Here is a 21,704-nt window from a genome sequence, read left to right as displayed (position 1 = left end):
GTATTACCGTGCAAATTGTCCATTACTATTTTCATTAATTTTTCTCTTACATTCTATGTGTTTTTAAGCAATGGATTTTTATGTATGCTGGTGTAGAAGTTGTCAACAGCTTGTTTTGAGATTTCTTTTAATTCTTGAAGCTCTTATTGCGTCAAATAAAGTGCACGAACATGGTGATGGACAATTTGCACGGTAATACTCATGGATCCCACTGTACACGTATATGCAGGATAATACCCAGTTTTGGAAGGCTCGTAGCGTTGAAACGAGGAGTCAAGCAAACAAACAAAAAAATAATTAAGAAAAATTGTTTTGTCTTTGCGATCTCTATGCACTGTGAAAGTTCGTACGATAAGCCTTTGCATAAGTTGTCAATTCCGGACTTTTCTAATTTTGATCTGGCAACTCTGCAGCCTATTTTGCGCTTTGGTTACTGTTATGTTTTTCATCTCTCTCTTGTTTATGTTTACCTCGAACGCATGGAGTTGGTACGTCTGGTTATTTTGTTCTTCTGGAAGATAATTAGTACCTTCAGTGGTATATACTTTGGGTGTAATGTAATTCTACTGCGTATCAGTGCCTGGGGTTTATGCAGAATTTTTCATCTATGTGTGTTCTTTAGAGGGGTGAAATTAGCAAGGAATTCAAGCTGGAAGAGAGCGGAGCCTAAAACCAAAGGGGCCCACGTTCCTTTTGTTTTATTGCGATTTCATCATGCTACGAATGGAATTTTGGTATGGTAATAGGGTAAAATTTTCGTATCCCCAAAACGTATTTCTTGAATTTTACAGGAGAAAGTACTTACCGAAATGGCTTTATTTATACTTTAGGAAGGTCTTGGAAGTTTGTTTTCACCTCGTTGAAATTGTTTTGCCGGTAAATCATGTAATTTTCGACATTAATGTCACTCCGATGCACGAAAGCTGTTCCCTTGATGTCCGTCTACTACGTGAACCAAATATTTGCGAGCGTTTCATGACTTAACAACCGGTCAGTGTTTCCAAATACGCGGTTTTGTAACTGTGTAACAGTTCTAGAACGTAAATAAACGTGAGTTACTGTTCATCATTTCTGATTACGAACTTGCGACAACATGACGTGCACAGGATCAGTGGCGTGCTCTATGTGAGGTTGATGAGGGTTATAACCCCCCTCCCCCTTTCGCCCAGTATCTCTAAGGCTATTTATGAATGGTTCATGGGGCTATTTATGAATGGTTCGTGGGGCTATCCATAAATGGTTCGTGGGGCTATCCGTAAATGGTTCGTGGGGCTATTTATGAATGGTTCGTGGGGCTATTTATGAATGGTTCGTGGGGCTATTTATAAATGGTTCGTGTTGCTATCCGTGAATGGTTCGTGGGGCTATTTATGAATGGTTCGTGGGGCTATCCGTGAATGGTTTGTGGGGCTATCTCTGAATGGTTCGTGGGGCTATCCATGAATGGTTTGTGGGGCTATTTATGGATGGTTCATGGGGCTATCCGTGAATGGTTCGTGGGGCTATTTATGAATGGTTCGTGGGGCTATTTATGAATGGTTCGTGGGGCTATCTCTGAATGGTTCGTGGGGCTATCCGTGAATGGTTTGTGGGGCTATTTATGGATGGTTCGTGGGGCTATCCGTGCACGGTTCGTGGGGTTTTCGAACCCGAAAAAATTTCTAATTTTGAAAAACAAATTTAACTATGTTTCCTAACCTAACCTTGCCGTACATGGTTCGTGGTGCTATTTATGAATGGTTCATGGGGCTATCCGTGAATGGTTCGTGGGGCTATTTATGAATGGTTCGTGGGGCTATCCATGAATGGTTCGTGGGGCTATCCATGAATGGTTTGTGGGGCTATTTATGAATGGTTCGTGGGGTTTTCGAACCCGAAAAAAAATTCTAATTTTGAAAAACAAATTTAACTATGTTTCCTAACCTAACAGAACCTAACCTAACCTTGCCGTGCATGGTTCGTGGGGTTATTTATGAATGGTTCGTGGGTCTATCCGTGCATGGTTCGTGGAGTTTTCAAACCTGGAAAAAATACAAAATCAGTAACACGAAACTAGGTATTTTTCTATGAAGAAGGGTGCAACACTGCATAACCACTGATCATGAACTACGCTAGTCAAGAATTCTCCGCCATATCGCGTGTAATGCAAGCAAAAGCGAACAAAATAAAAATACTCGATATTTCGAAAATTGAGATTATTTGCCTGCAAAAAACGAAGCGCGAAATAGAAGAATCCTTACGAATGCAGAATGTGTCAATGTGAAAAATACGAAAATAAGGGAATTAGAGACGTTTGGTGGTTACCGAAATTTTAATAGATATAGTTAAATGTGTTTTCACTATATCTAACTAGTACCGAATTTTTGCCACCTACCATCACTTTTTCTAGCTGTATGGATTTAATCACAATAAGTAGCTAATGAACTTAAGTCACGAGTGCAATCATAAACAGAGGACTCTGGACTCCAGGGTTCACAGTGCCCTGCAGATGCACTTGGAGAAAATTATTTGTATTTGTATTTTCTGGTAAAAATCTGATATTCCCCGGACACCTATAACTTCTTCGTTTTGTCAATTTTTGACATTCGTACTTACCTATCTGTTTCGCGGAACATTTTTTAACGTGTATTCACGTTTTTTTGATGAAAGTAATTGCATTTTTTTTAAAAAAATTGTTTTTGTAACTGAAGAACGTACCTTTTTGCAAATGGTTTGTGGGGCTATGTGAGAATGCTGTGTGGGGCTACGCATATTTTTTTCGAAACCAATTTTTAACTATTGTAACTTATACGTGACCCTACCTAACCTAACCTTACCGGAAATGGTTCATGGAGCCATGCGTCAATGGTTGAATTTCCGCTATGAAACATTCCCACATCACACAAAACACCTTCCAGATGTTAGACAATGCTACAGGAACTTTTTACTGTAAGTAGTTTCTTCTGTAAAAATGAAGAAATCTGTCCGCGGAATATAAGATTAGTACCTTCTCTTATTGTTAGCATTGTTCTGCCATCACTTTACCTAACTTCTGTCATGAAAATGAATGTTGATTAAATGAAATGGGTGAAGGGTGGATACAAAGAGACGCTCATGCACAGGCCAGGGCTTGAACTCGGATCCTTCAGTAATGAGATCGTGAGATGGAGAAATAAGGGAAATCAAGCAGTAAATGTCTGTTATATCGGAGACACATTTCTTCATTTTTACAGAAAAAACTACTTACGGAAATGAGTTTCTATAGCATTTTGGAAAGCTCGTGGAGGTATTTTCTCATCGTACAATGCTGCAGAACAGGAAATAAGGTCTTTTGATATAATAAACTTGCATTTTGTGCAAAGCGACAACATTATGTCGTCGTTTCCATTATGTTCCTGCAGATGGCGCGAGCGTCGAAAGTCACGCGGTCTCGCCAGTGTTTCCAAACGTGCCTTTTTTATGAGAATTTTTTTTCTTAACTATGCTTACCTAACCAACCCAACCTTGACGGAAATGGTCCATGGGGCTATGGTGAATGTTTTTTGGGGCTATCTGTCAATGGTTCGTGGGGCTATCGTGAATGGTTTTTGGGGCTATCCATCAATGGTTCGTGGGGTTATCGTAAATTTTTTTTGGGACTATCTGTCAATGGTTCGTGGGGCTATCTGTAAATAGTTTGTGATGACATAATGAACACGAAAGTAGGTATTTTTCAGTTAAGAAGGTGGAAACACTGCATACCCACTCCAAATCGACAAAACACAAGCACGACGCATGATGATCCACAGCTGTGTGCGCCATATTGTATGTTCCGCAATGGAAGAAAGGAACCAAAAGAATTACTCGTAATGTGAAAAATCGAAGTTATTTTCGTGTAAAAATCATAATGGCACCTTGAACTATGTTCCGCAATACACAGTTGGTAAGTACGAACCATCCGAAACACAGAATATCAAATATTAATGTGTCTCCTATATAACAGACATTTACCAATCAAGCAATGCAAATTTTTTTTAAAAAAAAGTTAATCATACACAAAGATGGTGTTTCTTACACCAATTGAAAATTATAACTGGGGGAAAGTGCAGTTTGCTTTACCGACACACACGTATCTGAATGGTTAGCCCTTTCCTCTAGTATTTGTTGTCGGCCGACCTGCATGGGGGAATGCAAGTGGTCCTGGATCGGTTACCAGTGGATTTTTTTATTTGTGAAATATACAAAACCGTAATTTTGCCTGTAGTATTATATGGGTGTGAAACTTGTTCCCTTATATTGAAAGAGGAACACAAATTGAGAGTATTTGAAAATAAGATCCTTAGGAAAATATTTGGACCTAAAAGGGATGAGGAGACAGGTGAGTGGAGAAGGTTACATATTTTGTATTCATGTCCAGATATTATTAGAATAATTAAATCAAGAAGACTTAGGTGGGCAGGCCATGTGGCACGAATGGGAGAGGAAAGAGGAGTTCACAGGATTCTTGTTGGGAAACCTGATGGTAAGAGACCTCTAGGAAGGCCAAGACGAAGATGGAGGGACAACGTTGAGATGGACCTAAAGGAAATCGGTAGAGGTGGAAAAGAGTATATAGATCTTGCTCAAGATAGGGAAAGATGGAAGGCCTGTGTTGCTTCAGCCATGAACCTTCAGGTTTAAGATGGGTAGAGAGTTAGTTAGTTAGCTTTATTTTACTTTGCTTCTTGTGCCACTTTTGACTAATTTGTATAGATGGGGAGGAGTGATGACTTGATGTAATTGATGAATGGAAACTCACAAACATCCATGCCCATGCTGGGATTTGAATCCGGGGCTCCTCATGTCGAAGCTTGATATGCTAACACCACTCTTCTACGAGGGACGGCGGTACCCAGTGGAGGCACATAGTGGTTCAGTTCCCACTTTAGATTGTAGGGCCAGTCCCGATTAGTCTTTCTGTGCATAACGTGGGCTTAAAACACCAAATCAACCAACCGTGGGGGAGTGGTTATCACAGTGGGGGTCGACTCCCCACCTGAGGATGGGTTTTCTTTGTGTTTGTTCCTTCCTTAATTATATCGTATCATCTTCGCGCTTAACCAAACGTGACAAAAAATCTACTCTAAGTAACAAATATCAAATCAAATCATTGATAGATTGTTACATTTGGTTTATTTTACTTCGATTTCCTGCGGCTTTTGGCCAATCGTGAAGATGATAAATTGATGAAAACACACACACACAAAGAACACCCATGGCAATCTCTGGCTTAGTAATCAAATGAAATTGTTTCGAAAGGAGGTGGGAGTTATGTGTACTTTTTTAGAAATACTGGGTGCTAAAGTGTGTGTGTGTGTGTGGGGGGGGGAGAGGTTATGACCCCCAAAAGCCACCCTTCGGCACCCCTCGGATTGCTATGCCAAGGGTTGAGGTCACCTCACGTCACTGATGTTAACAGACGTAAATCACAATCGAATAGAACCATGTAAAAATTGTGGTAGTAGTTAGATATAGTGAAAACACATTTAACTCGTTTATTTCCGAATTATTTACATTTGTACTTACCTTATATGCATAGCGGAACATTTTTCAACTTGGGATTATGTTCTTTTGGTCATTGCTAATTCGGCGGGCAAATCTTGACTCGCATTGTCTATCGTCAGCTGATATACAGTGTTTCCAAACTTATGAACCGATAAATGCTACACAAACTATTCACAAAAGGTCTTTAAGTGAAAATTGATCCACAAACTATTCATGGAAGGTTAGGTTAGGTTCAGTTAGGTTAGGCAAACAGAAAATTAAATTTAAAAAAAAAACGCTCACGAGTCATTTTGTAAAACTACCGCGTGGTTGCTACACTAACACTTATTAACCAAAAAATGATGGTTTTTAGGCTAAAATTGATCCACAAACCATTCACAGAAGGTTATGTTCAGTTAGCTTAGGCAAACATACAAAATTGAATTGAAAAAAAAAAAAAAAACGCTCACGCGTCATCTTGTAAAACTACCGCATGGTTGCTACAGTGACAGGGGGTTACATAATCGAACGCACGGAACATTTGATTCATGTAGTCGACGGTAATGGTGGCACGAGCTATCGTGCAATGGAGATACATGAATATCGAAAATTACATTATTTACCGGCCGAATAAGTTGCACGAATGGAAAAAACACTATTCCCAGCTTCCAAAAGTCCACAGGAACTCAATTCCATAAGTACTTTCCTGTCTTTTCTCCTGTAAATTTGAAACACTACTATATCTAACTGTTACTAAAAATTCAATATATTTAAGGGGATAAACAGGTAACAATACACACATGTTTGTAGTTTCTTCAATGATATTCATTTGGCTTTTTTTTGAGTTTTGAAAAAAAAAAAAATCATTTCATTATTCACTGCAGAGTACAACACACAGGAACAAGAATACACGCTCGTCACGTGTTCGAATCCTGGCCTTCATCAATTCCATCATATATCACTCTCATCCTCATCTTCGCGATAACAAAGTGTGGCAGAAAAGCAAAGTAAAATAAACCTAATCAACAACAACAACAATAAAAACACTTGTTCTGTTACCCAAATAAATACATGCTTACTCAGTTGTTTTCATTGGAAGCCAAGAGCTACTATATGTAAATAAAACGCTAGTAAAACTAGAGTGAGAGAGAGAGAGAGAGAGAGAGTGAGCAAATATTTGTTATTTAATCATTATATATTTTATATTTGGAAAAAGAGAAGAAAGCATAACATTTTTGTCTGCACATAATAAGTTCCCATTTCATAAATAATGAAACTACATCCCATATTATACATACAAATTGTACAATGTGTAAAAACGTTGAAAAAAATCATTCAACTTTCGAAACCGTTACCCATGTAGGGCTGGTGACCAAATGTACTGATCTAAATTTATTTATAATTTTTCTTTTTTTTTGCAATTAATATATGTTGATGTTTTACATAACATAAAATTTGTTCACAATGCAGAATTGAATATCTGATGTATTTAGTCCTGACATGTGGCCCATGTACTTCTATCATGAAATACTTCCACAATTTTTATGTGTCTGAACCAGTTGCATGCACATACAAAATGTGTACAACCATGTGTAAATACTAAGAAATGCAAAAATATGTAAATTTTTCAAGAATGTGTTTGCAATTGTGCATTGTGTCAAATGCACATGGATAACGTATGAACTACAGACATGGCCATGTAGGGGCCTACATGGTATATGGCAACAATATGCTGAATGATATTCTTGAATATATCAGCATCCTCATGACAAGCATGTTTCTAATTTGAATCGAAGATAAATTTTGTTGGCTCTCTGGCCAAGCATATCAGTTGGTTGGTTTTTAATCCCATCAACAAAATTTTGTACATCTGATCATCAGTCATCCTCATCATCATGATTAGTAAAGAAAGGCAGAAAATCAAGAGTGATACAACCAAGAAATTGTCGAAATTCTTTCATGGCCACTGCATTTTTTTTCAGTAATAAGGTAAACCATGCCATGAAGGCACATTTAGGGGATGTGGGGGTTGGGCCCCACACATTTTCAGTCTCTGCTCTTTTGGAGGTGATGTGACCAGCACTATGCTCCATCTGCCTTTATCCCCCCAAGGTTGCCCCCAGGTACCCCTGACAAACCCCAGAACCACTTTTTGCAGGGGCAAGGTCAGAAAAATTCCGACCTTAGATCACCCACCCTGGAAACAACCCGGGTCTCCCACATGACAGTCAAATGCCCTACCAACTAGAGTGTGAGTGATTTGCTTTATTTAACTTTGCTTTTTGTGCCACTTTTGGCTAATTTCCGAAGATGGGGATGAGTGATGATATGATGAAATTGATGAATGAACACTCACAAACATTCATGCCCAGACCTGGATTCAAAGCCATTGTAGCACTATGTGCTAATCACTCCGTCACGGGGGGCTGGTCCTTACCGACTAGACCACTGTGGTATTTTACATGGTTTGATTTCTAATTATGTCCGTTAACACATACTTCAGAGGTTTCGTGACTACTTACTACACTTTTTCTGGAGAACAATTTTTCCCTCCCATGCACTTCTATCTGATGGTTTGCAAGCAGTCATTCATTTACTGTTGTCTTAGATACAGACTGCTGCTACCATCTTATTTCACATGCGTGGGATGTGAAGGAGTATTTTTTCACTCCTAAATGTTTTTGTTATTGTTAGTCAGGTTAGGTTTAGGGCTCTTGGTAGTAATAAAATATTCTGAAATCCTTTGATTGTTAGATTAGGTGGGTCACCTTTAGGTCTCCTCGCAGTAGAATAATGCCCCTAGATTCTTTAAACACCTGATCACATCTTGATCTGGCATTGAGCAAAAAACTTCCTACGAGCCTCACATGATAATCTGCAAATAATTCACGAAAGTTCAGCAGGGGGAAAGAGAGACTACATTCCATCTTACTATTTCACAATTCTGTATTACATACAAAACGGTTGTAGCTAGTATGACTCCCAAAAATGCTATTCCTGTCTACATTTAGTGCAATTTTGCTTGTAATTATGTAGTGTACATTTCATACTTCTGATGCAGAAATGTGACCCGTATTAACCATGTAAACAAAACCAAACTAAAAGTTTCACTACTCACATGGTTGCAATTGACTACACATATATGTACAAAAAAAAATCCTTTCCAAAATATTCTATCAAAGTGGCTTACAGGGGTGTCGCGAAATGTTCCAATACTTTCACTGAAATGACGCTTCCAAATATATGCTTATTTAGTACTTTTTACATGTAAAATGTTTGTTTGAAATATGTGTTTAAGGCAAGCAACCAAACTACACTAACTGAGCCTTGCAAGTGCTAGATAGGCTTACATTCTGACTTGGGCCTCTGCAGAAGTATCTTGAAATACTAAGGGTGTCATGATACGAAACAGTTTGGGAACCCCTGTTCTATCATACAGTCTTCATTCCATTGACTAGGTCACTGATACATTTGATCACATAAGAAAAATGCACCCTCATTGCTTGAAACTTTGATCTGCTTGAAAATGCTTCATCTTTTCTTTTTTCAAGAGTATAGGTCCCGTTCCGAAAGTTGCACGATTTTAACACGTTAAACGAGTTATGGTAACTGGCTGTCCCATAAGTTCTTCCATGCATTTCATGAGATTTATTATGCTGTCCCAAAAGTCGCATTCTGTACGTTTCGTGCAAGAACGAGATTCACCAAATGCAGGCCAGGAGGCTGGTTTGTTCGGTGAGAATCGTCTGCTGCTTGCAGACAATGCGTCTGCTTGATGGATCCAAACTGAACTACTTCGAAAATGTATTATAATTTTAACAGATAGCAACATGAAGCAACATGCACAAGATGAGTATGCCTCAACTGTTCTTAGAATGTGATTGAAATGAGTAACAGTGTCCGCAGTAGTGTTTATTTTTGCCATTAAGAACATTCCTTCTGCTGGATGCCATGTGGAAACATTCTCTAAACAAAATGCTGCGCCTGTGCTTTCGCCTAGAGTGTCCCATAAGTCTGCAAAGTAACTGGTTTCACCAGATTCACAAGCCCAGCTGATGTGCATCGCAATGCGAGAGCCAGTGTTGCTAATCTGTTCGATGTACATACATATGGACTAAAACTTCGCTAAATTTGGACTAACACATGCGTAAAATTACCCAAAGTGATGCAAAGAATTCATAGTGATTCATTATTTGTGTGATTTCAAATAAAGTAAATAATGTATTATTTTTCCATTGCATTAATTGGCTTGGTGGCATTTTAACTGTTCACTCCCAATAAGCCCACATTTTTACTGCAACGACATGTGATACATGAGTGACACTACCACTGGTTTGAGAACTAATAACCTGCGCTGCGAAAGTGTTAAACCTCGACAATTGGACCACAAACAGTTCTCCTTAAGCAGTGTTATTGCCTCTCTATGATGGGCGACAGTCGGCTGCCTTTGTTGTACATTTACAAACGATATTGGCTTCCGCAACAATAACAAGAATAAGAAGAAAAGAATAACAAGTACATATATTGCCACCAGACGATAAGCTGTGTGGATTTCTCTTTTGTTATGAACTTGCCATCAAAGCATGCCAATTTTAACAAAGAAAACAATATGCATCGCATTAAGCAGCAAAAATACCAGCTTCCTTCCTTCTTACAATTCCTACAAGAACACGTGACAGAGCCGAGAGTTGAAACACAGAAATACTCATGCATCCATATAATTTATTTCTTCTGAACAATTCTAAAGTGATGAAGTATGAACATTAGTACTGGAGGCATTATGGAATGCAAAGTTCACTAACATACACACTCAATACACACAGTCAACGTCAAGCTGGTCAAGTACTTAAAATAATATTTTGGTGCTTCCAATCCAACAAAACTCACACACACTCTGTCTTTGTCCTTCCGTGATAGAAAAGTGCTTCATTAATACAGTTGGCCACACTAGTTACTAACTAGCCAATGAAAATGCACTGCATAAAAGAAGCAACCATTACGTCATGCTATATTGCCACATTAATGTTCCTGTTGAATGGTGTGAACCGTGAGCTGGAGCACTATTCAATTGTTTTCAATTATGTTTGGGCGAGTGTGTCCAGGAATAGAATGACAATCGGCAACAATGACAAAGGTTGGCGAGCAGGGTAGAACAGGTGATGCTAAGAGGCAGGGAGATGAAATGAAAATTGAGATCTGCACCGCGGCAGAGATGAGTGTGTCGGCCTTTATTCACACAGACCCTTTAGATTGTTAATTATATTTGTGGGAGGGTGAGAGGTGGTAATATGTAAGGTTGAAATAGAGAAAACATCTGTTTATACCCTTGAAGTTTTGGAAAGTTTGCCTTAAACCAGGAATTATATTTGTATTTTATCATGGTCCAATAGTGGCCATACTGAGTAAGAGATGTGAATGTAGCTATAAAAGTGAGGACATGCAATATATAACTGGAATGACCAAAATATAATAGGAATAGAAATATACAAAGCTTTGTATAATTTAAAAATGCAGTTTACAATAAATTTTACAAGTTTGGTAGGGAATCCAGATGTTCAACTGTAACAATTGCAAAGAAGGATGTTTATATTTTTGTCTCAAGACAAAATATGAAGCGAACATTTAATTTGTAATAAATATCTACTTTTGAGGTAGATAACTAAAAAAAAAAGAAAGGGCAAGGGTATCCCTGTTTGTTGTGCACACATGCTGTGAAGGCACATGGGGTGTGTGGAGGTACAGAGCTCCACATATTCTTGATCATAGCCATAGTTGTGATGGTGATTAGCATCCTGCCTTTACCCTCCAGGGTTGTCCTGATTTATATGAGTCTGGGTGAACCTCAGAGTCATGCAGAAACAGGGAAAATTTTCCCTTGTGCAGATCACCTGCTCCAGGATGAGCCTAGGTCTTCTGAGTGATAGCCAGATGCTCTACGAATTGAGCTATGGCGTTTCTTGGTAGATGACTAAAATTTTCATAAATACCCAGTATTTACCCAAATTTTATTTAGCTACCCAGTGTTTAAATACCCATGTCCCAACCCTACCCTACTTATGACTTCAGTTTTCTTCATTCTAGGTTTCAGAGAATGACAGTTTGCCAAAGTTTGTGTGCTATCCGTTCATAGACAAGCCAGAGAATCTTGCAGGACTTCCATAACATGTCTTCTGAATCGGAAAATCTTCTGAATGAAAACCCAGCATCTGCAGAAGAGAAGCAGAGAAGGGAGATGGGCTTTGAGGTAAAGTTACTATTTTTTACTTGAAGGAGTTGTGATGTACTAAAAAATACAGTCAACCCTTATTTGCTCTTGGGGTGGTAATAGATGTATTTCTAAGAAATGAAAAGTATTATTTTTACACCTGCTGTTACTAATAATGTAATCATGTATACTTTCTTGAAGAACCACTGTGAAAGAGATATATAAGTATCAGAGTTCTTGTGAATAAAATTATGTTTCATAATACACTATTCTCTCCTGTTTGTCACAGCAAATCAATTTTGTGTGTGACATGGACCTCATTGTAAAACTATTTTCAAATACATGAGGAATGGAATATATCTACAGAACAAGATATTGCCATGTTTAAAAATATATTTAAAATTCAATTGAGTTACGTAATGTGCAAGAGTTGCATGTGTTCATTATATTTTACCATACATTCTTGATAAATGTCTATGTTAATGCACTCATCATAACAAAATACTAGTAATGAAAGCTGCACCTAAAGGGGGTAATAAAAAAACACCACATCCAACTTTTCAATCTCATGACATGAGTGTTCATCATTAACTTTGTAAAATGAGGAGGTTGAAAGGCTAATGTGTAGGACAAATGTATAATAACATATAACAACATTGCTGATGGAATCCTTTGTTTAGAAGATCAAAACACTGGATTTTATCTTTTAATAACCAGTCGTAGAAGGTATTTTATAGCTATTGTATATTTTACATAACAAAATCGGATCACACATACACTGGAACCTTAATTTAAGTTTCTCTTTTTTATTTTATTCCCCAATTTTATTTTACCTTTTTAGCTACTACCCCCTGAGGAATATTTATTCTAAGTTACACTGTAAGTGTATGTAATGCTTGTTATGCATTTTCTTACTTGGAGCAGCATTCAGATACAGCATGGACAAAATGGACCAAAGAATTATTTACCACTGTTATATTAGATTGCTCCATTGGAACATGCTGACTGTCTTCTGTATTATTTCAAGTATTCTGCCTGTTTATTCAAGTCTCTGCCCATCTGTCTTTTTACTGAAACCATAGAGCATGTTTTGTGCCCAGGTGGGTGATCTGAGGTCAGAATTTTTCTACCCTTGTGCATGTATAAAGCACCTTTGAGGTTCACCCAGCCTCAAATATATAGGTACCCGGGGGTAAAGGCAGCTGGAGAATGGTGCTGATCACAATCACATCACCTCCATAGTGAACCATGATCGAGAATGTGTGTAGCTCTATCCCCCACATCCCCTTCCCCTAACATGTCTTAATGGCACGGTGCAATATGCATGGGGGACTTTACTATAGTGCATGTCACAATTGACATTCAAAAGAGTTGCTACATCTGGTTGTAGCCAATTTTCTTTGTCCCTGTATCCACTAGGGTGTATCAAACCTCACATCCCCTTTGTTTTAGAAAGTCTTAAGGCATGCAGTGTGCAGAAGTTTGTGTGGTGTTTTTTTTAACAACCTGTGATTTTTTTGGCTCAGTCAATAAATAATGAGGCAGAGGATATTACACCAAAACTATGGTAGTTAGAAATGGGTCAACAGGCCTGAAATCGAGGTGCAGGTGTGAGAAAACATGTGCGAATCAGTTTTGATTTGAACTGATTTGCACATGTTTTCTCACTAGATGGTGTTACATGTCTGGCAAGGTATGCGCAAAGGCTGCTAACTGAGCAGCGGCCGTGTCCAGTCATTCCGTGTGTGACTGCGACGTGTAATGGATGTATCCAAAGAGGAGCAGCGGGGTGTTGTACGCTTCTTGACAGCGGAAGGTGTAGGGGGTTGTGAATACCATCAAGGAATGGAAAGGATATATGGGTATATGGGGTGCAATGTATGTCCCGGGCAAGAGTGCAGGAGTGGAACAAGAAGAACATGCTGAGTGGGGCACCAAAGTGTGTCACAGACCAGCATGTTATGCAGGTGGATGAGCTAATCAAGACAGACTGTCATGTATCAGTGGATGACATTTCAGCATCAGTGGGGCTTAGTCATGGTACTGCCCACACAATCATCAAGTCATCAAGGACACGTTGATGTTCCATAAAGTGTGCGCTCAATGGGTCCAGTTTTCCCCATGCATTTTTTTTTCTTTTAGAAAAACCCACCTCAAAAACAACCACCAAAAAAAACAGACGAAATGTGTAGTTTTTTCAGAAAATGGGTCATTCCACGTCAAATCATCCGGGCCATGTCATCCACCATCTCAGATTTTGATGAAATTCGGTATACTTATAGAACTTTTGATGCTAATTACAAAAATGACAACTTTTTTGAGATTGGCCAAGGGGTTCAGAAATTACGGCTCCACTTTGAATGACATGCATTAGGTTATAAATTATAGTATCTTCTCTCAGGTTTGCCGTAGAAACTTCAAGTTTGATTTCTTTTACTCAGGATAGTGTAAGCTTTCATTTAAATAAGGTTTTTGATCAGTGTATCAATAATCATGTATTTTATGTATAGTTTCATGTATTTTTTTAGAAAAATAAATGACTAACTTCAAGAGCGAATTTCGTGCAATCCCCCCCCTTCAATTTCACCCAAATGTTATATACAGGTAGCTGAGAGTGGGTACTAATGCTTGATGGAAAAATTGGGATGGGCGGTTCAGAGACAGGGTCATCAAAAAATCATTTGCATTAAAAGTTAATCTTATTAAAAATGCTTATGTATTTAGCACAAAGTCTGAAGTACAATATGTTTTGAGGTATAATATTCAAAATTTCTGTTCACTATGTGTGAAGGTAAGCATAGGGTGAAATTGAGGGGGGGGGGGATTGCACGAAATTCACTCTAGAAGTTAGTCATTTATTTTTCTAAAAAAGTACATGAAACTATACATAAAATGGATGATTATTGATACACTGATCAGAAACCTTATTTAAATGAAAGATTACACTATCCTGAGCAAAAGAAATCAAACTTGAAGTTTCTACGGCAAACCTGAGAGAAGATACTATAATTTATAACCTAATGCGTGTCATTCAAAGTGGAGCCGCATGTGGCGTACAGGGAGATTTTTAAAATCGCGTAATTTCTGATCCCCTTGACCAATCTCAAAAAAGTTGCCATTTTTGTAATTAGCATCAAAAGTTCTATAAGTATACTGAATTTCATCAAAATCGGAGATGGTGGGTGACATTTTCACAAAATTCTGGACGATTTGACATGGAATGACCCAAATGTAAATTATTGCTTTAAAAACTTGTGAGGTTCTACGATTGTAAAATTTTTTTGGAAAACTTGTAATGAAAAGAATTAGCAGAGCTTTAAATACTAAAAATAATGAATGTAGTACAAGTCACAGTGGTTTTTTTCAGGCTATTATCCTCAAATTATGCTAGAAATGGACTTTTAACACAAGTAAAGATATTATATATCTAAGAAACAAAACAGAAAAGTATCGGAAATTTTTAGATAAAACCTTTGCATTTATTGATGCCGCATAGTTGAACGAAGCTTATAATTTTGAAATGTGGGAGCTCTTTGGTTATCTGTTACTTCCTTATGTGAGGGGAAACGATAGTGGCAGATCATAGTTTCAACTGTTTCAATTGATACAAAATTTTTTTGCAAGTTTAAACATTTCAAGGGAGAATTGAGTACATTTTATTGAAATGTCGTTAATTGTGGCATAATTAAATTGGAACACACTTAAATGATTTTTGTCATTTCTCATCCTAATGGGTTGCTTGCCTATGCAGTAAAATGTTATTTATGTCTGATTAGAAGCTCTATATCCATGTAAGTCGTGCATCTTCATAATTACCACAATATTAGCTTTGTGCATGAAACTTAAGGAGTATTATGCACTTGCACAATTATTTAACAATAAAATTTTCAAACTATGGTTCATGATTTACGAGGAGCATGAGTTAGGGTGGATGGGCAGAGAGGGATAAGTCATCTATTTAATGACCATGATAACTGCTGTAAATTTAGAATAATTTAGGTAAAGTTATTTCTGCAGCTAGAAAACGTGTAAACCAAATTGAACAATTTGTTTCTAGATGGTGGATGAAAAACTTATTTTCTGCATGCTGCAGAATGCTATGCTATGCCCTACAATGTTTCAAAACGGTCTAGAATACATTTTCAGAGTATAAGGAATTAAACTGAGTAATTGTAGAGATTTCATTGGTCTGCAATTTTGCAGTAAAACTTTTAAAATAATATTTCTTAGCTTGAGAGGAGTGGCGGTAAACGGTAAGATCACACACATTCTATTTTTGATAACTGCCATAAATGCAAAGCTTTTGAGTTGCAATATAACTTAAAGGATTTGTCTCACATTGTCTTTGAGAAAAATTGGTTACCATGTTTAAAAATAGTAGACGAGAGACTGGTTTAACATGTCTTGTGAGAACTTTAAATTATGGTCATATTTGACTCTTTTATATTTTCCTACATTTAGAAACACAAGTCTCAGCAATGTTACGGCATCACTAGAGTTTTAAGTTTTTAGTAAAAACTGTGTAATGTAGTGTGTGTGTTTTAGGAAAGTGGGGGTAAGTCACCAATTTTGAGACAACAATAACTGCTGTAAATTTAGAGGTTTTTAGTTGAAATTAATCACAGCTAGATACATCTAGGGAATGACTCTGTTTTGTATTTGCATTTGTTCAAAGCATTTCAAGAGTAGAAAAAAATGGATTTTTCTTATGCTGAGGTAGATTCCAAATTCTGATGACACTTTCAAATCTCAGCCTAAACTACATTTTTGGAGATTAAGAAAAGGGTCTTAAGAATTTTAGGGCTTTGCTTAAGCTATAATTTGACAATAAATGTTTTGAAATATAGTGCATGTTTTGGGTTTGTTGTGACCAAATTGGAGGTCACTAATGTTTTGACCATGAGAATTGCCATTCTCATAGCATTTGAAAGCTTATTGTGGAGTAGTTGGAATAAAGCCAACTTACGGAAGGTGTTCACGTTTTGGTGTGATTGCATTTGCAAGTTTTCTCGATTAAGGAGGAGTAATTACTCATTCCGTTTCTGATTCAGCATTAATGCTAGCCAGATATTTTGGAAATGTATAAGGTATTCCATTTGGATGAAATCAGCCAGACAATTAGAAATGACTAACTTATAATTTGGCATGGTTAATACATGGAGGAGGTATTTATGCTTTAAAAGTCCAGAAAAATAGTGGGAAAACACAACTGTGATAAACTGTGAACATACTGTTTTGAAGCAGATTTAAAACATTGTATTACATAGTATTTTTGGTTTATTTAATGGTCTATGGCATATGAAATAAATTAGAAAAAAATGTGTTTGTAACATAATTCATTCCAATATATGTACAACACTGCATTCACAAAATAATTTGTTTCATAAACTGAAGTTCAGAATGGATTTCATTGATTGATTTACTTTATTTTACTTATCTTTTTGTGCCACTTTTGGCTAATTTGCGAAGATGGGGATGAGTGATGATGTGATGAAATTGATGAATGGACACTCACAAACATCCATGCCCAAGCTGGGATTCGAACCCAGGACCTCTGGCATTGTAGGCATTTTTCTTGTTAGAATAAAATGTTATTAGTCCTCACCTATAATAAGGTGGCAGTATGGAGTGCCATTGTTGACTACCAGAAGGAAAAAAAAGCACTTGTAATGCCACATTTTGTACTCCCACCCGTTAATTTGATTCTTGGATACACCAAAGTATGTTCCTCCTCAGGGAATGCAACCCTGAAAACTGATCACAAAGCAACAGTAGTAACTATTACACCATGCAGGAAGAGTTGAATCAAGTTGTTGGACAAATATTTTAGAACCGAAATATTAAATAACTATTCCCTGTGGCAAATATCTCTGGAGCAAGGGTGTGCTTAGCATCAGAAAAGGGAAGGAAATAGAGTGGGCAGAGCAAAGCAGTACATGCTGCTGTGAAGGTTGGTAACTGCAGTCGCTTACTCCTCCAGGCAATCTATTTCTCTCTCTCCCATGTTCATTGGTGGAGCCATCTCACGTTACTACTTGCGCAGATACTTGTTTTTGTTCGCTTGCTCCAGAGAGAGTTGGGACAGGGTATAAAGCAGTACAAATAAAATGTTATGATACATTACTACTAGGGGAATAATGTACACTACCGACAAAAAGTTTAAGACCACCATGAAAAATGGCTAAAAAAATCAGTATGGAGTGTTGTATGGAACCAACGGTTCCTGTCCAAGAAAGACGTGACGATGATACACATGGAAAATGCAATGTAGTCTAGTCTGAACCTCGCAAGACGCAAAACCAATTTTTTTCCGAATGTGTAGCATGTGGTTGGCAAATTGGAAAGTGACAAAAACTTTGCTCAAGCTGGCAACATTGCAACTGTGTGCGTGAAACCGGTCAGTACGGTAGCCAGCCTCATGCGCATCCTTATCAGTGGCTCAGGGTCAGATGCTGTTCATGCAGGTGACATTGCGAGCCCATTATTGTGTGCGAGGTGTGCAAAGTAAGTGGAGCTGTGTGAAATGGCCCGTCATCGTGGGGAACAGGCGATTTTGGTTGAAAAGCGTGCTGTGATATGTGCACTGAAAAATGAAGGTTATTTGGAATGCGAAATAGCAAGAAAACTGAATATTTCCAACACTGGTGTTCATTGTGCATTGGACAGATACCGTAAAACCAACAGCCATGCTGACCGTGCACGTAGTGGAAGAGCTCGTGTAACGTCTGCAGCTGACGATAGATATACTACAGTAACTAGCAAACGGAACAGGTGCCTAACAGCACCAGTCATCGCTGCTTCCCTGAATTACAGCAGAGTGACGCCTGTGTCTGTGTCAACGGTGAAGAATAGGTTGCGTGAAGAAGGGCTGCATGGCAGAGTAGCTACTATAAAGCCATTGTTACAACGTGTGAACAAGACAAAACGATTGGCCTGGGCTAAAACGCACCAAGGTTGGACTGTGGATAACTGGAAACTGGTACTCTGGACCGACGAAGCCAAATATGAATTATTTGGCAGCAATAGGCGAACCTTTGTGCGTCGAAAGGTCGGCGAGAGAATGAAAGAAGAGTGTCTTGTTCCCACAGTGAAACATGGGGGTGGAAGTGTAATGGTGTGGGGATGTTTTGGCGGAAACCAGATGGGGGACCTTCATCAAATTCAGGGAACGTTGGTAAAAGAAGGGTATCATCAGATATTGGTGCACCATGCCATCCCCTCTGGTCGTCGTCTTGTTGGTAATGGGCTTATTTTTCAACAAGATAATGATCGCAAACATACATCCAAATAGTGCACGCGGTATTTGGAATGCAAGGCAACAGCAGGGGCATTAGTTCTCATGACGTGGCCACCACAGACTGCTGATCTCTCACCAATTGAACTGCTATGGGACCAAATCGATAGGGACATCAGGAAGAAGTTACCCAGCAACACATCAGCTATGGGAATTCATCAACGATGCCTGGCGTAACATTCAACCATCCTATCTGGACAAACTTTTGGAGCGCATGCCACGTGTTTGCGCTGCTGTCATTAAGGCCCATGGCGGACATATTGATGAAAGCAAAATATGAGGTGACATTAGTATGTATGTGGATGTACCTATGTTTGTACATTGCCAAGCAGATTCTTACATCTGTTTCTTGTACATTAATTACGAAATACATTCATTTCTACTGATTTTTGGCACTTTTTCCTGGTGGTCTTAAACTTTTTGTCTGTAGGTTATTTCATTCTTATGATATATATTTTTAAATATAACCTTAAAAACCCAATAAAACCCAGGCTTTATCTGAAAAAGAAAAGAAAAACCCACCTGGGTTGAGGTTTTTTTTTTAAAGAAATCTAGGCAAAATGCCAACCCTGCCTATTGCACGACAATGCTAAACCACACACAGCCAACACAACAAAGGAATGTCTGAAAACATTCAAGTGGGATGTCCTCTCTCTATAGTCCAGATCTGTCCCCGTGTGACTTCCACATCTTCGGTGAGCTCAAAAAAGCACTGCAGAGACAACAGTTTCAATCGGACGATGACATCAAGAAGTACGTGTCCAGTTGTTTCCAACAGCAGCCAAAGGAGTTCTACGACCATGCCATTTTGCGACTGGTGTCACAATGGGATAAATGCCTAACAGTGGCAGACAATACTTCTGAGGGACGTTACATAAGTAGTACTGTGAAATATCCTCTGCCTCGTTATTTATTTTGACTGAGCCTCATAAATAAAAAAAATCTGATTATTTTTTTTATAAGATGTAAGAAACACATTTAAATTAAAGATCATAATTTTTAATCCACACTGCTTGTGATTGTCTTTCAGAAGGCTTCTTCATCCTGGTCTGATGATTGTGAAGAAAATTTGGCTCTTCAAGTGTCTGACACAGGTTTCTCTTCTGTGGAAGTGTGCATTGAGTCTGAATCAGAAAGTGCCGATCCATTAGTTTGTGAACAAACATCTCTGGAGAATGTGTGGCTTCCGGATGAGTCATGTGTGAAGACTGCAACTGAATCATTCAAGGAGCCTCCTGATGTTGATTTGTCTGTTGACATCAAACCATCTGATCAGTGCATACAGGATGTTTCTGTCAATATGAAACAATCTAAGCAGTGCATACAGGATGCTTCTGTCGATATCAAAGAATCTAAGCAGAGCATACAGGATGCTTCTGTTGACATCAAACCATCTAATCAGTGCATACAGGATGTTTCTGTTGACATCAAACCATCTAATCAGTGCATACAGGATGCTTCTGTTGACATCAAACTATCAAGTAAGTACATGAAAGAAACTTCAGATTGTAAAGTGGAAAGTGTAAGTGGTGATAGTTGGATTCAATTGGAAGGCAGAAATCGGGAAGTTCCTAGTGGGCAAAATGTACATAAAAGTGAAGGATTTTATCCATGTTATCATGGACAACTTGTTACAAAAATGCCATCTGAGGACAATGACAATGGTGAATTAATTTTAAGTGAAGATAAAGACATGAAGTATAGTGTAGAGAATCCTGATGAGGTGGAAGGCGAAGTGGTAGATCCTACAGAAAGGTAGGTGAAGAAAATTTTAGTACAAGGATTGAAAATGAGCACGGCAGTACTAAGGTTCAAAATTGGACCTTATTGCTTGTAGATTATGATTCATGTAATTTCTCTATTGTGCCAGCAGTGCTGCAGGGTTACTGGTCATTCAATACAAGATTCTCCAGAAGTGTCCATCCCACCATGTCAGATTGGGATAAAATTTGTTACATTATATCCTTAGACATATATAAGAACCCATAGGATTTATTTTTGCTTTTGGAATATCAATTCTAGTTTGGAATTTATAGTCCTCTGAAATTTCCTGCCATTTGATGCCTTTTTTTTTTATGGGATCAAGCCATGTGTAGAGTGGTGTATCCAAAATTTTTGGATATACTTTTTTGATAGTCAGCCCTCATTTTGTCATCCTTTCCTGCCTTTATTTTCTTTTTAGAATAAAGGGCCAAACAGGAGTAATGTCCAATGCCTTTCTCCATCCCCTTGAGGTTACACAGCATGTGCATATTTTGGGCCCAAGTTCCTTTTCTTTTATTGTGATTTCATCATGCTACGAATGCAATATACATGGTTTGTTTTCGATTTATGTTTGTTAACACATACTGGGAAGTTTTAGCATTAAAATAAAGTCCCCAAATGCATTCTACTAAGGTTCTGATTTGCTTCTACATTCATTCCCACTAGTCTACCATAGTAACTGTCGCTTGTCAACGAAGAATACCTTCTCCATGGGAAGCACGCATGCTTCCGTAAGGTAATTTTTATGTTTTTATTTTTCAACATTAATAAAGCACCTCCCCTATGGCGTAGTGGTAAAATCATCGACTTGTAATCAAGGTGTCCTGGGTTCAATACCTGGTGGAGGCACATAGTGGTTCAGATCCCACTTTAAACTGTAGGTTCAGTCCCGATTAGCTTACTGTGCATAAAGTGGATTTAAAACAACAATTCAATCAATCAACATAAATAACTTTTTTT

At 38.1% G+C, this 21,704-nt stretch overlaps 1 protein-coding gene across 1 annotated transcript; it reads left to right on the top strand.

Moving 5' to 3' along the window:
* Window positions 1–11,644: 11,644 nt before the first annotated feature.
* Window positions 11,645–20,949, top strand: LOC145999302 (uncharacterized). The gene is made up of 3 exons (XM_083136241.1): window positions 11,645–11,725; window positions 20,011–20,358; window positions 20,854–20,949. Exons 1-3 carry the CDS (start codon window positions 11,645–11,647, stop codon window positions 20,947–20,949), a joined length of 525 nt encoding a protein of 174 aa, XP_082992367.1.
* The last annotated feature ends 755 nt before the right edge of the window (window positions 20,950–21,704 follow it).

Source organism: Lepisma saccharinum, chromosome 15 (assembly GCF_977018435.1).
Source record: "Lepisma saccharinum chromosome 15, izLepSacc3.1, whole genome shotgun sequence".
Taxonomy (NCBI): Eukaryota; Metazoa; Arthropoda; class Insecta; order Zygentoma; family Lepismatidae; genus Lepisma; species Lepisma saccharinum.
The sequence above is the reverse complement of the archived record's forward strand: the minus strand, read 5'-3'. Positions and strand labels throughout refer to the sequence as shown.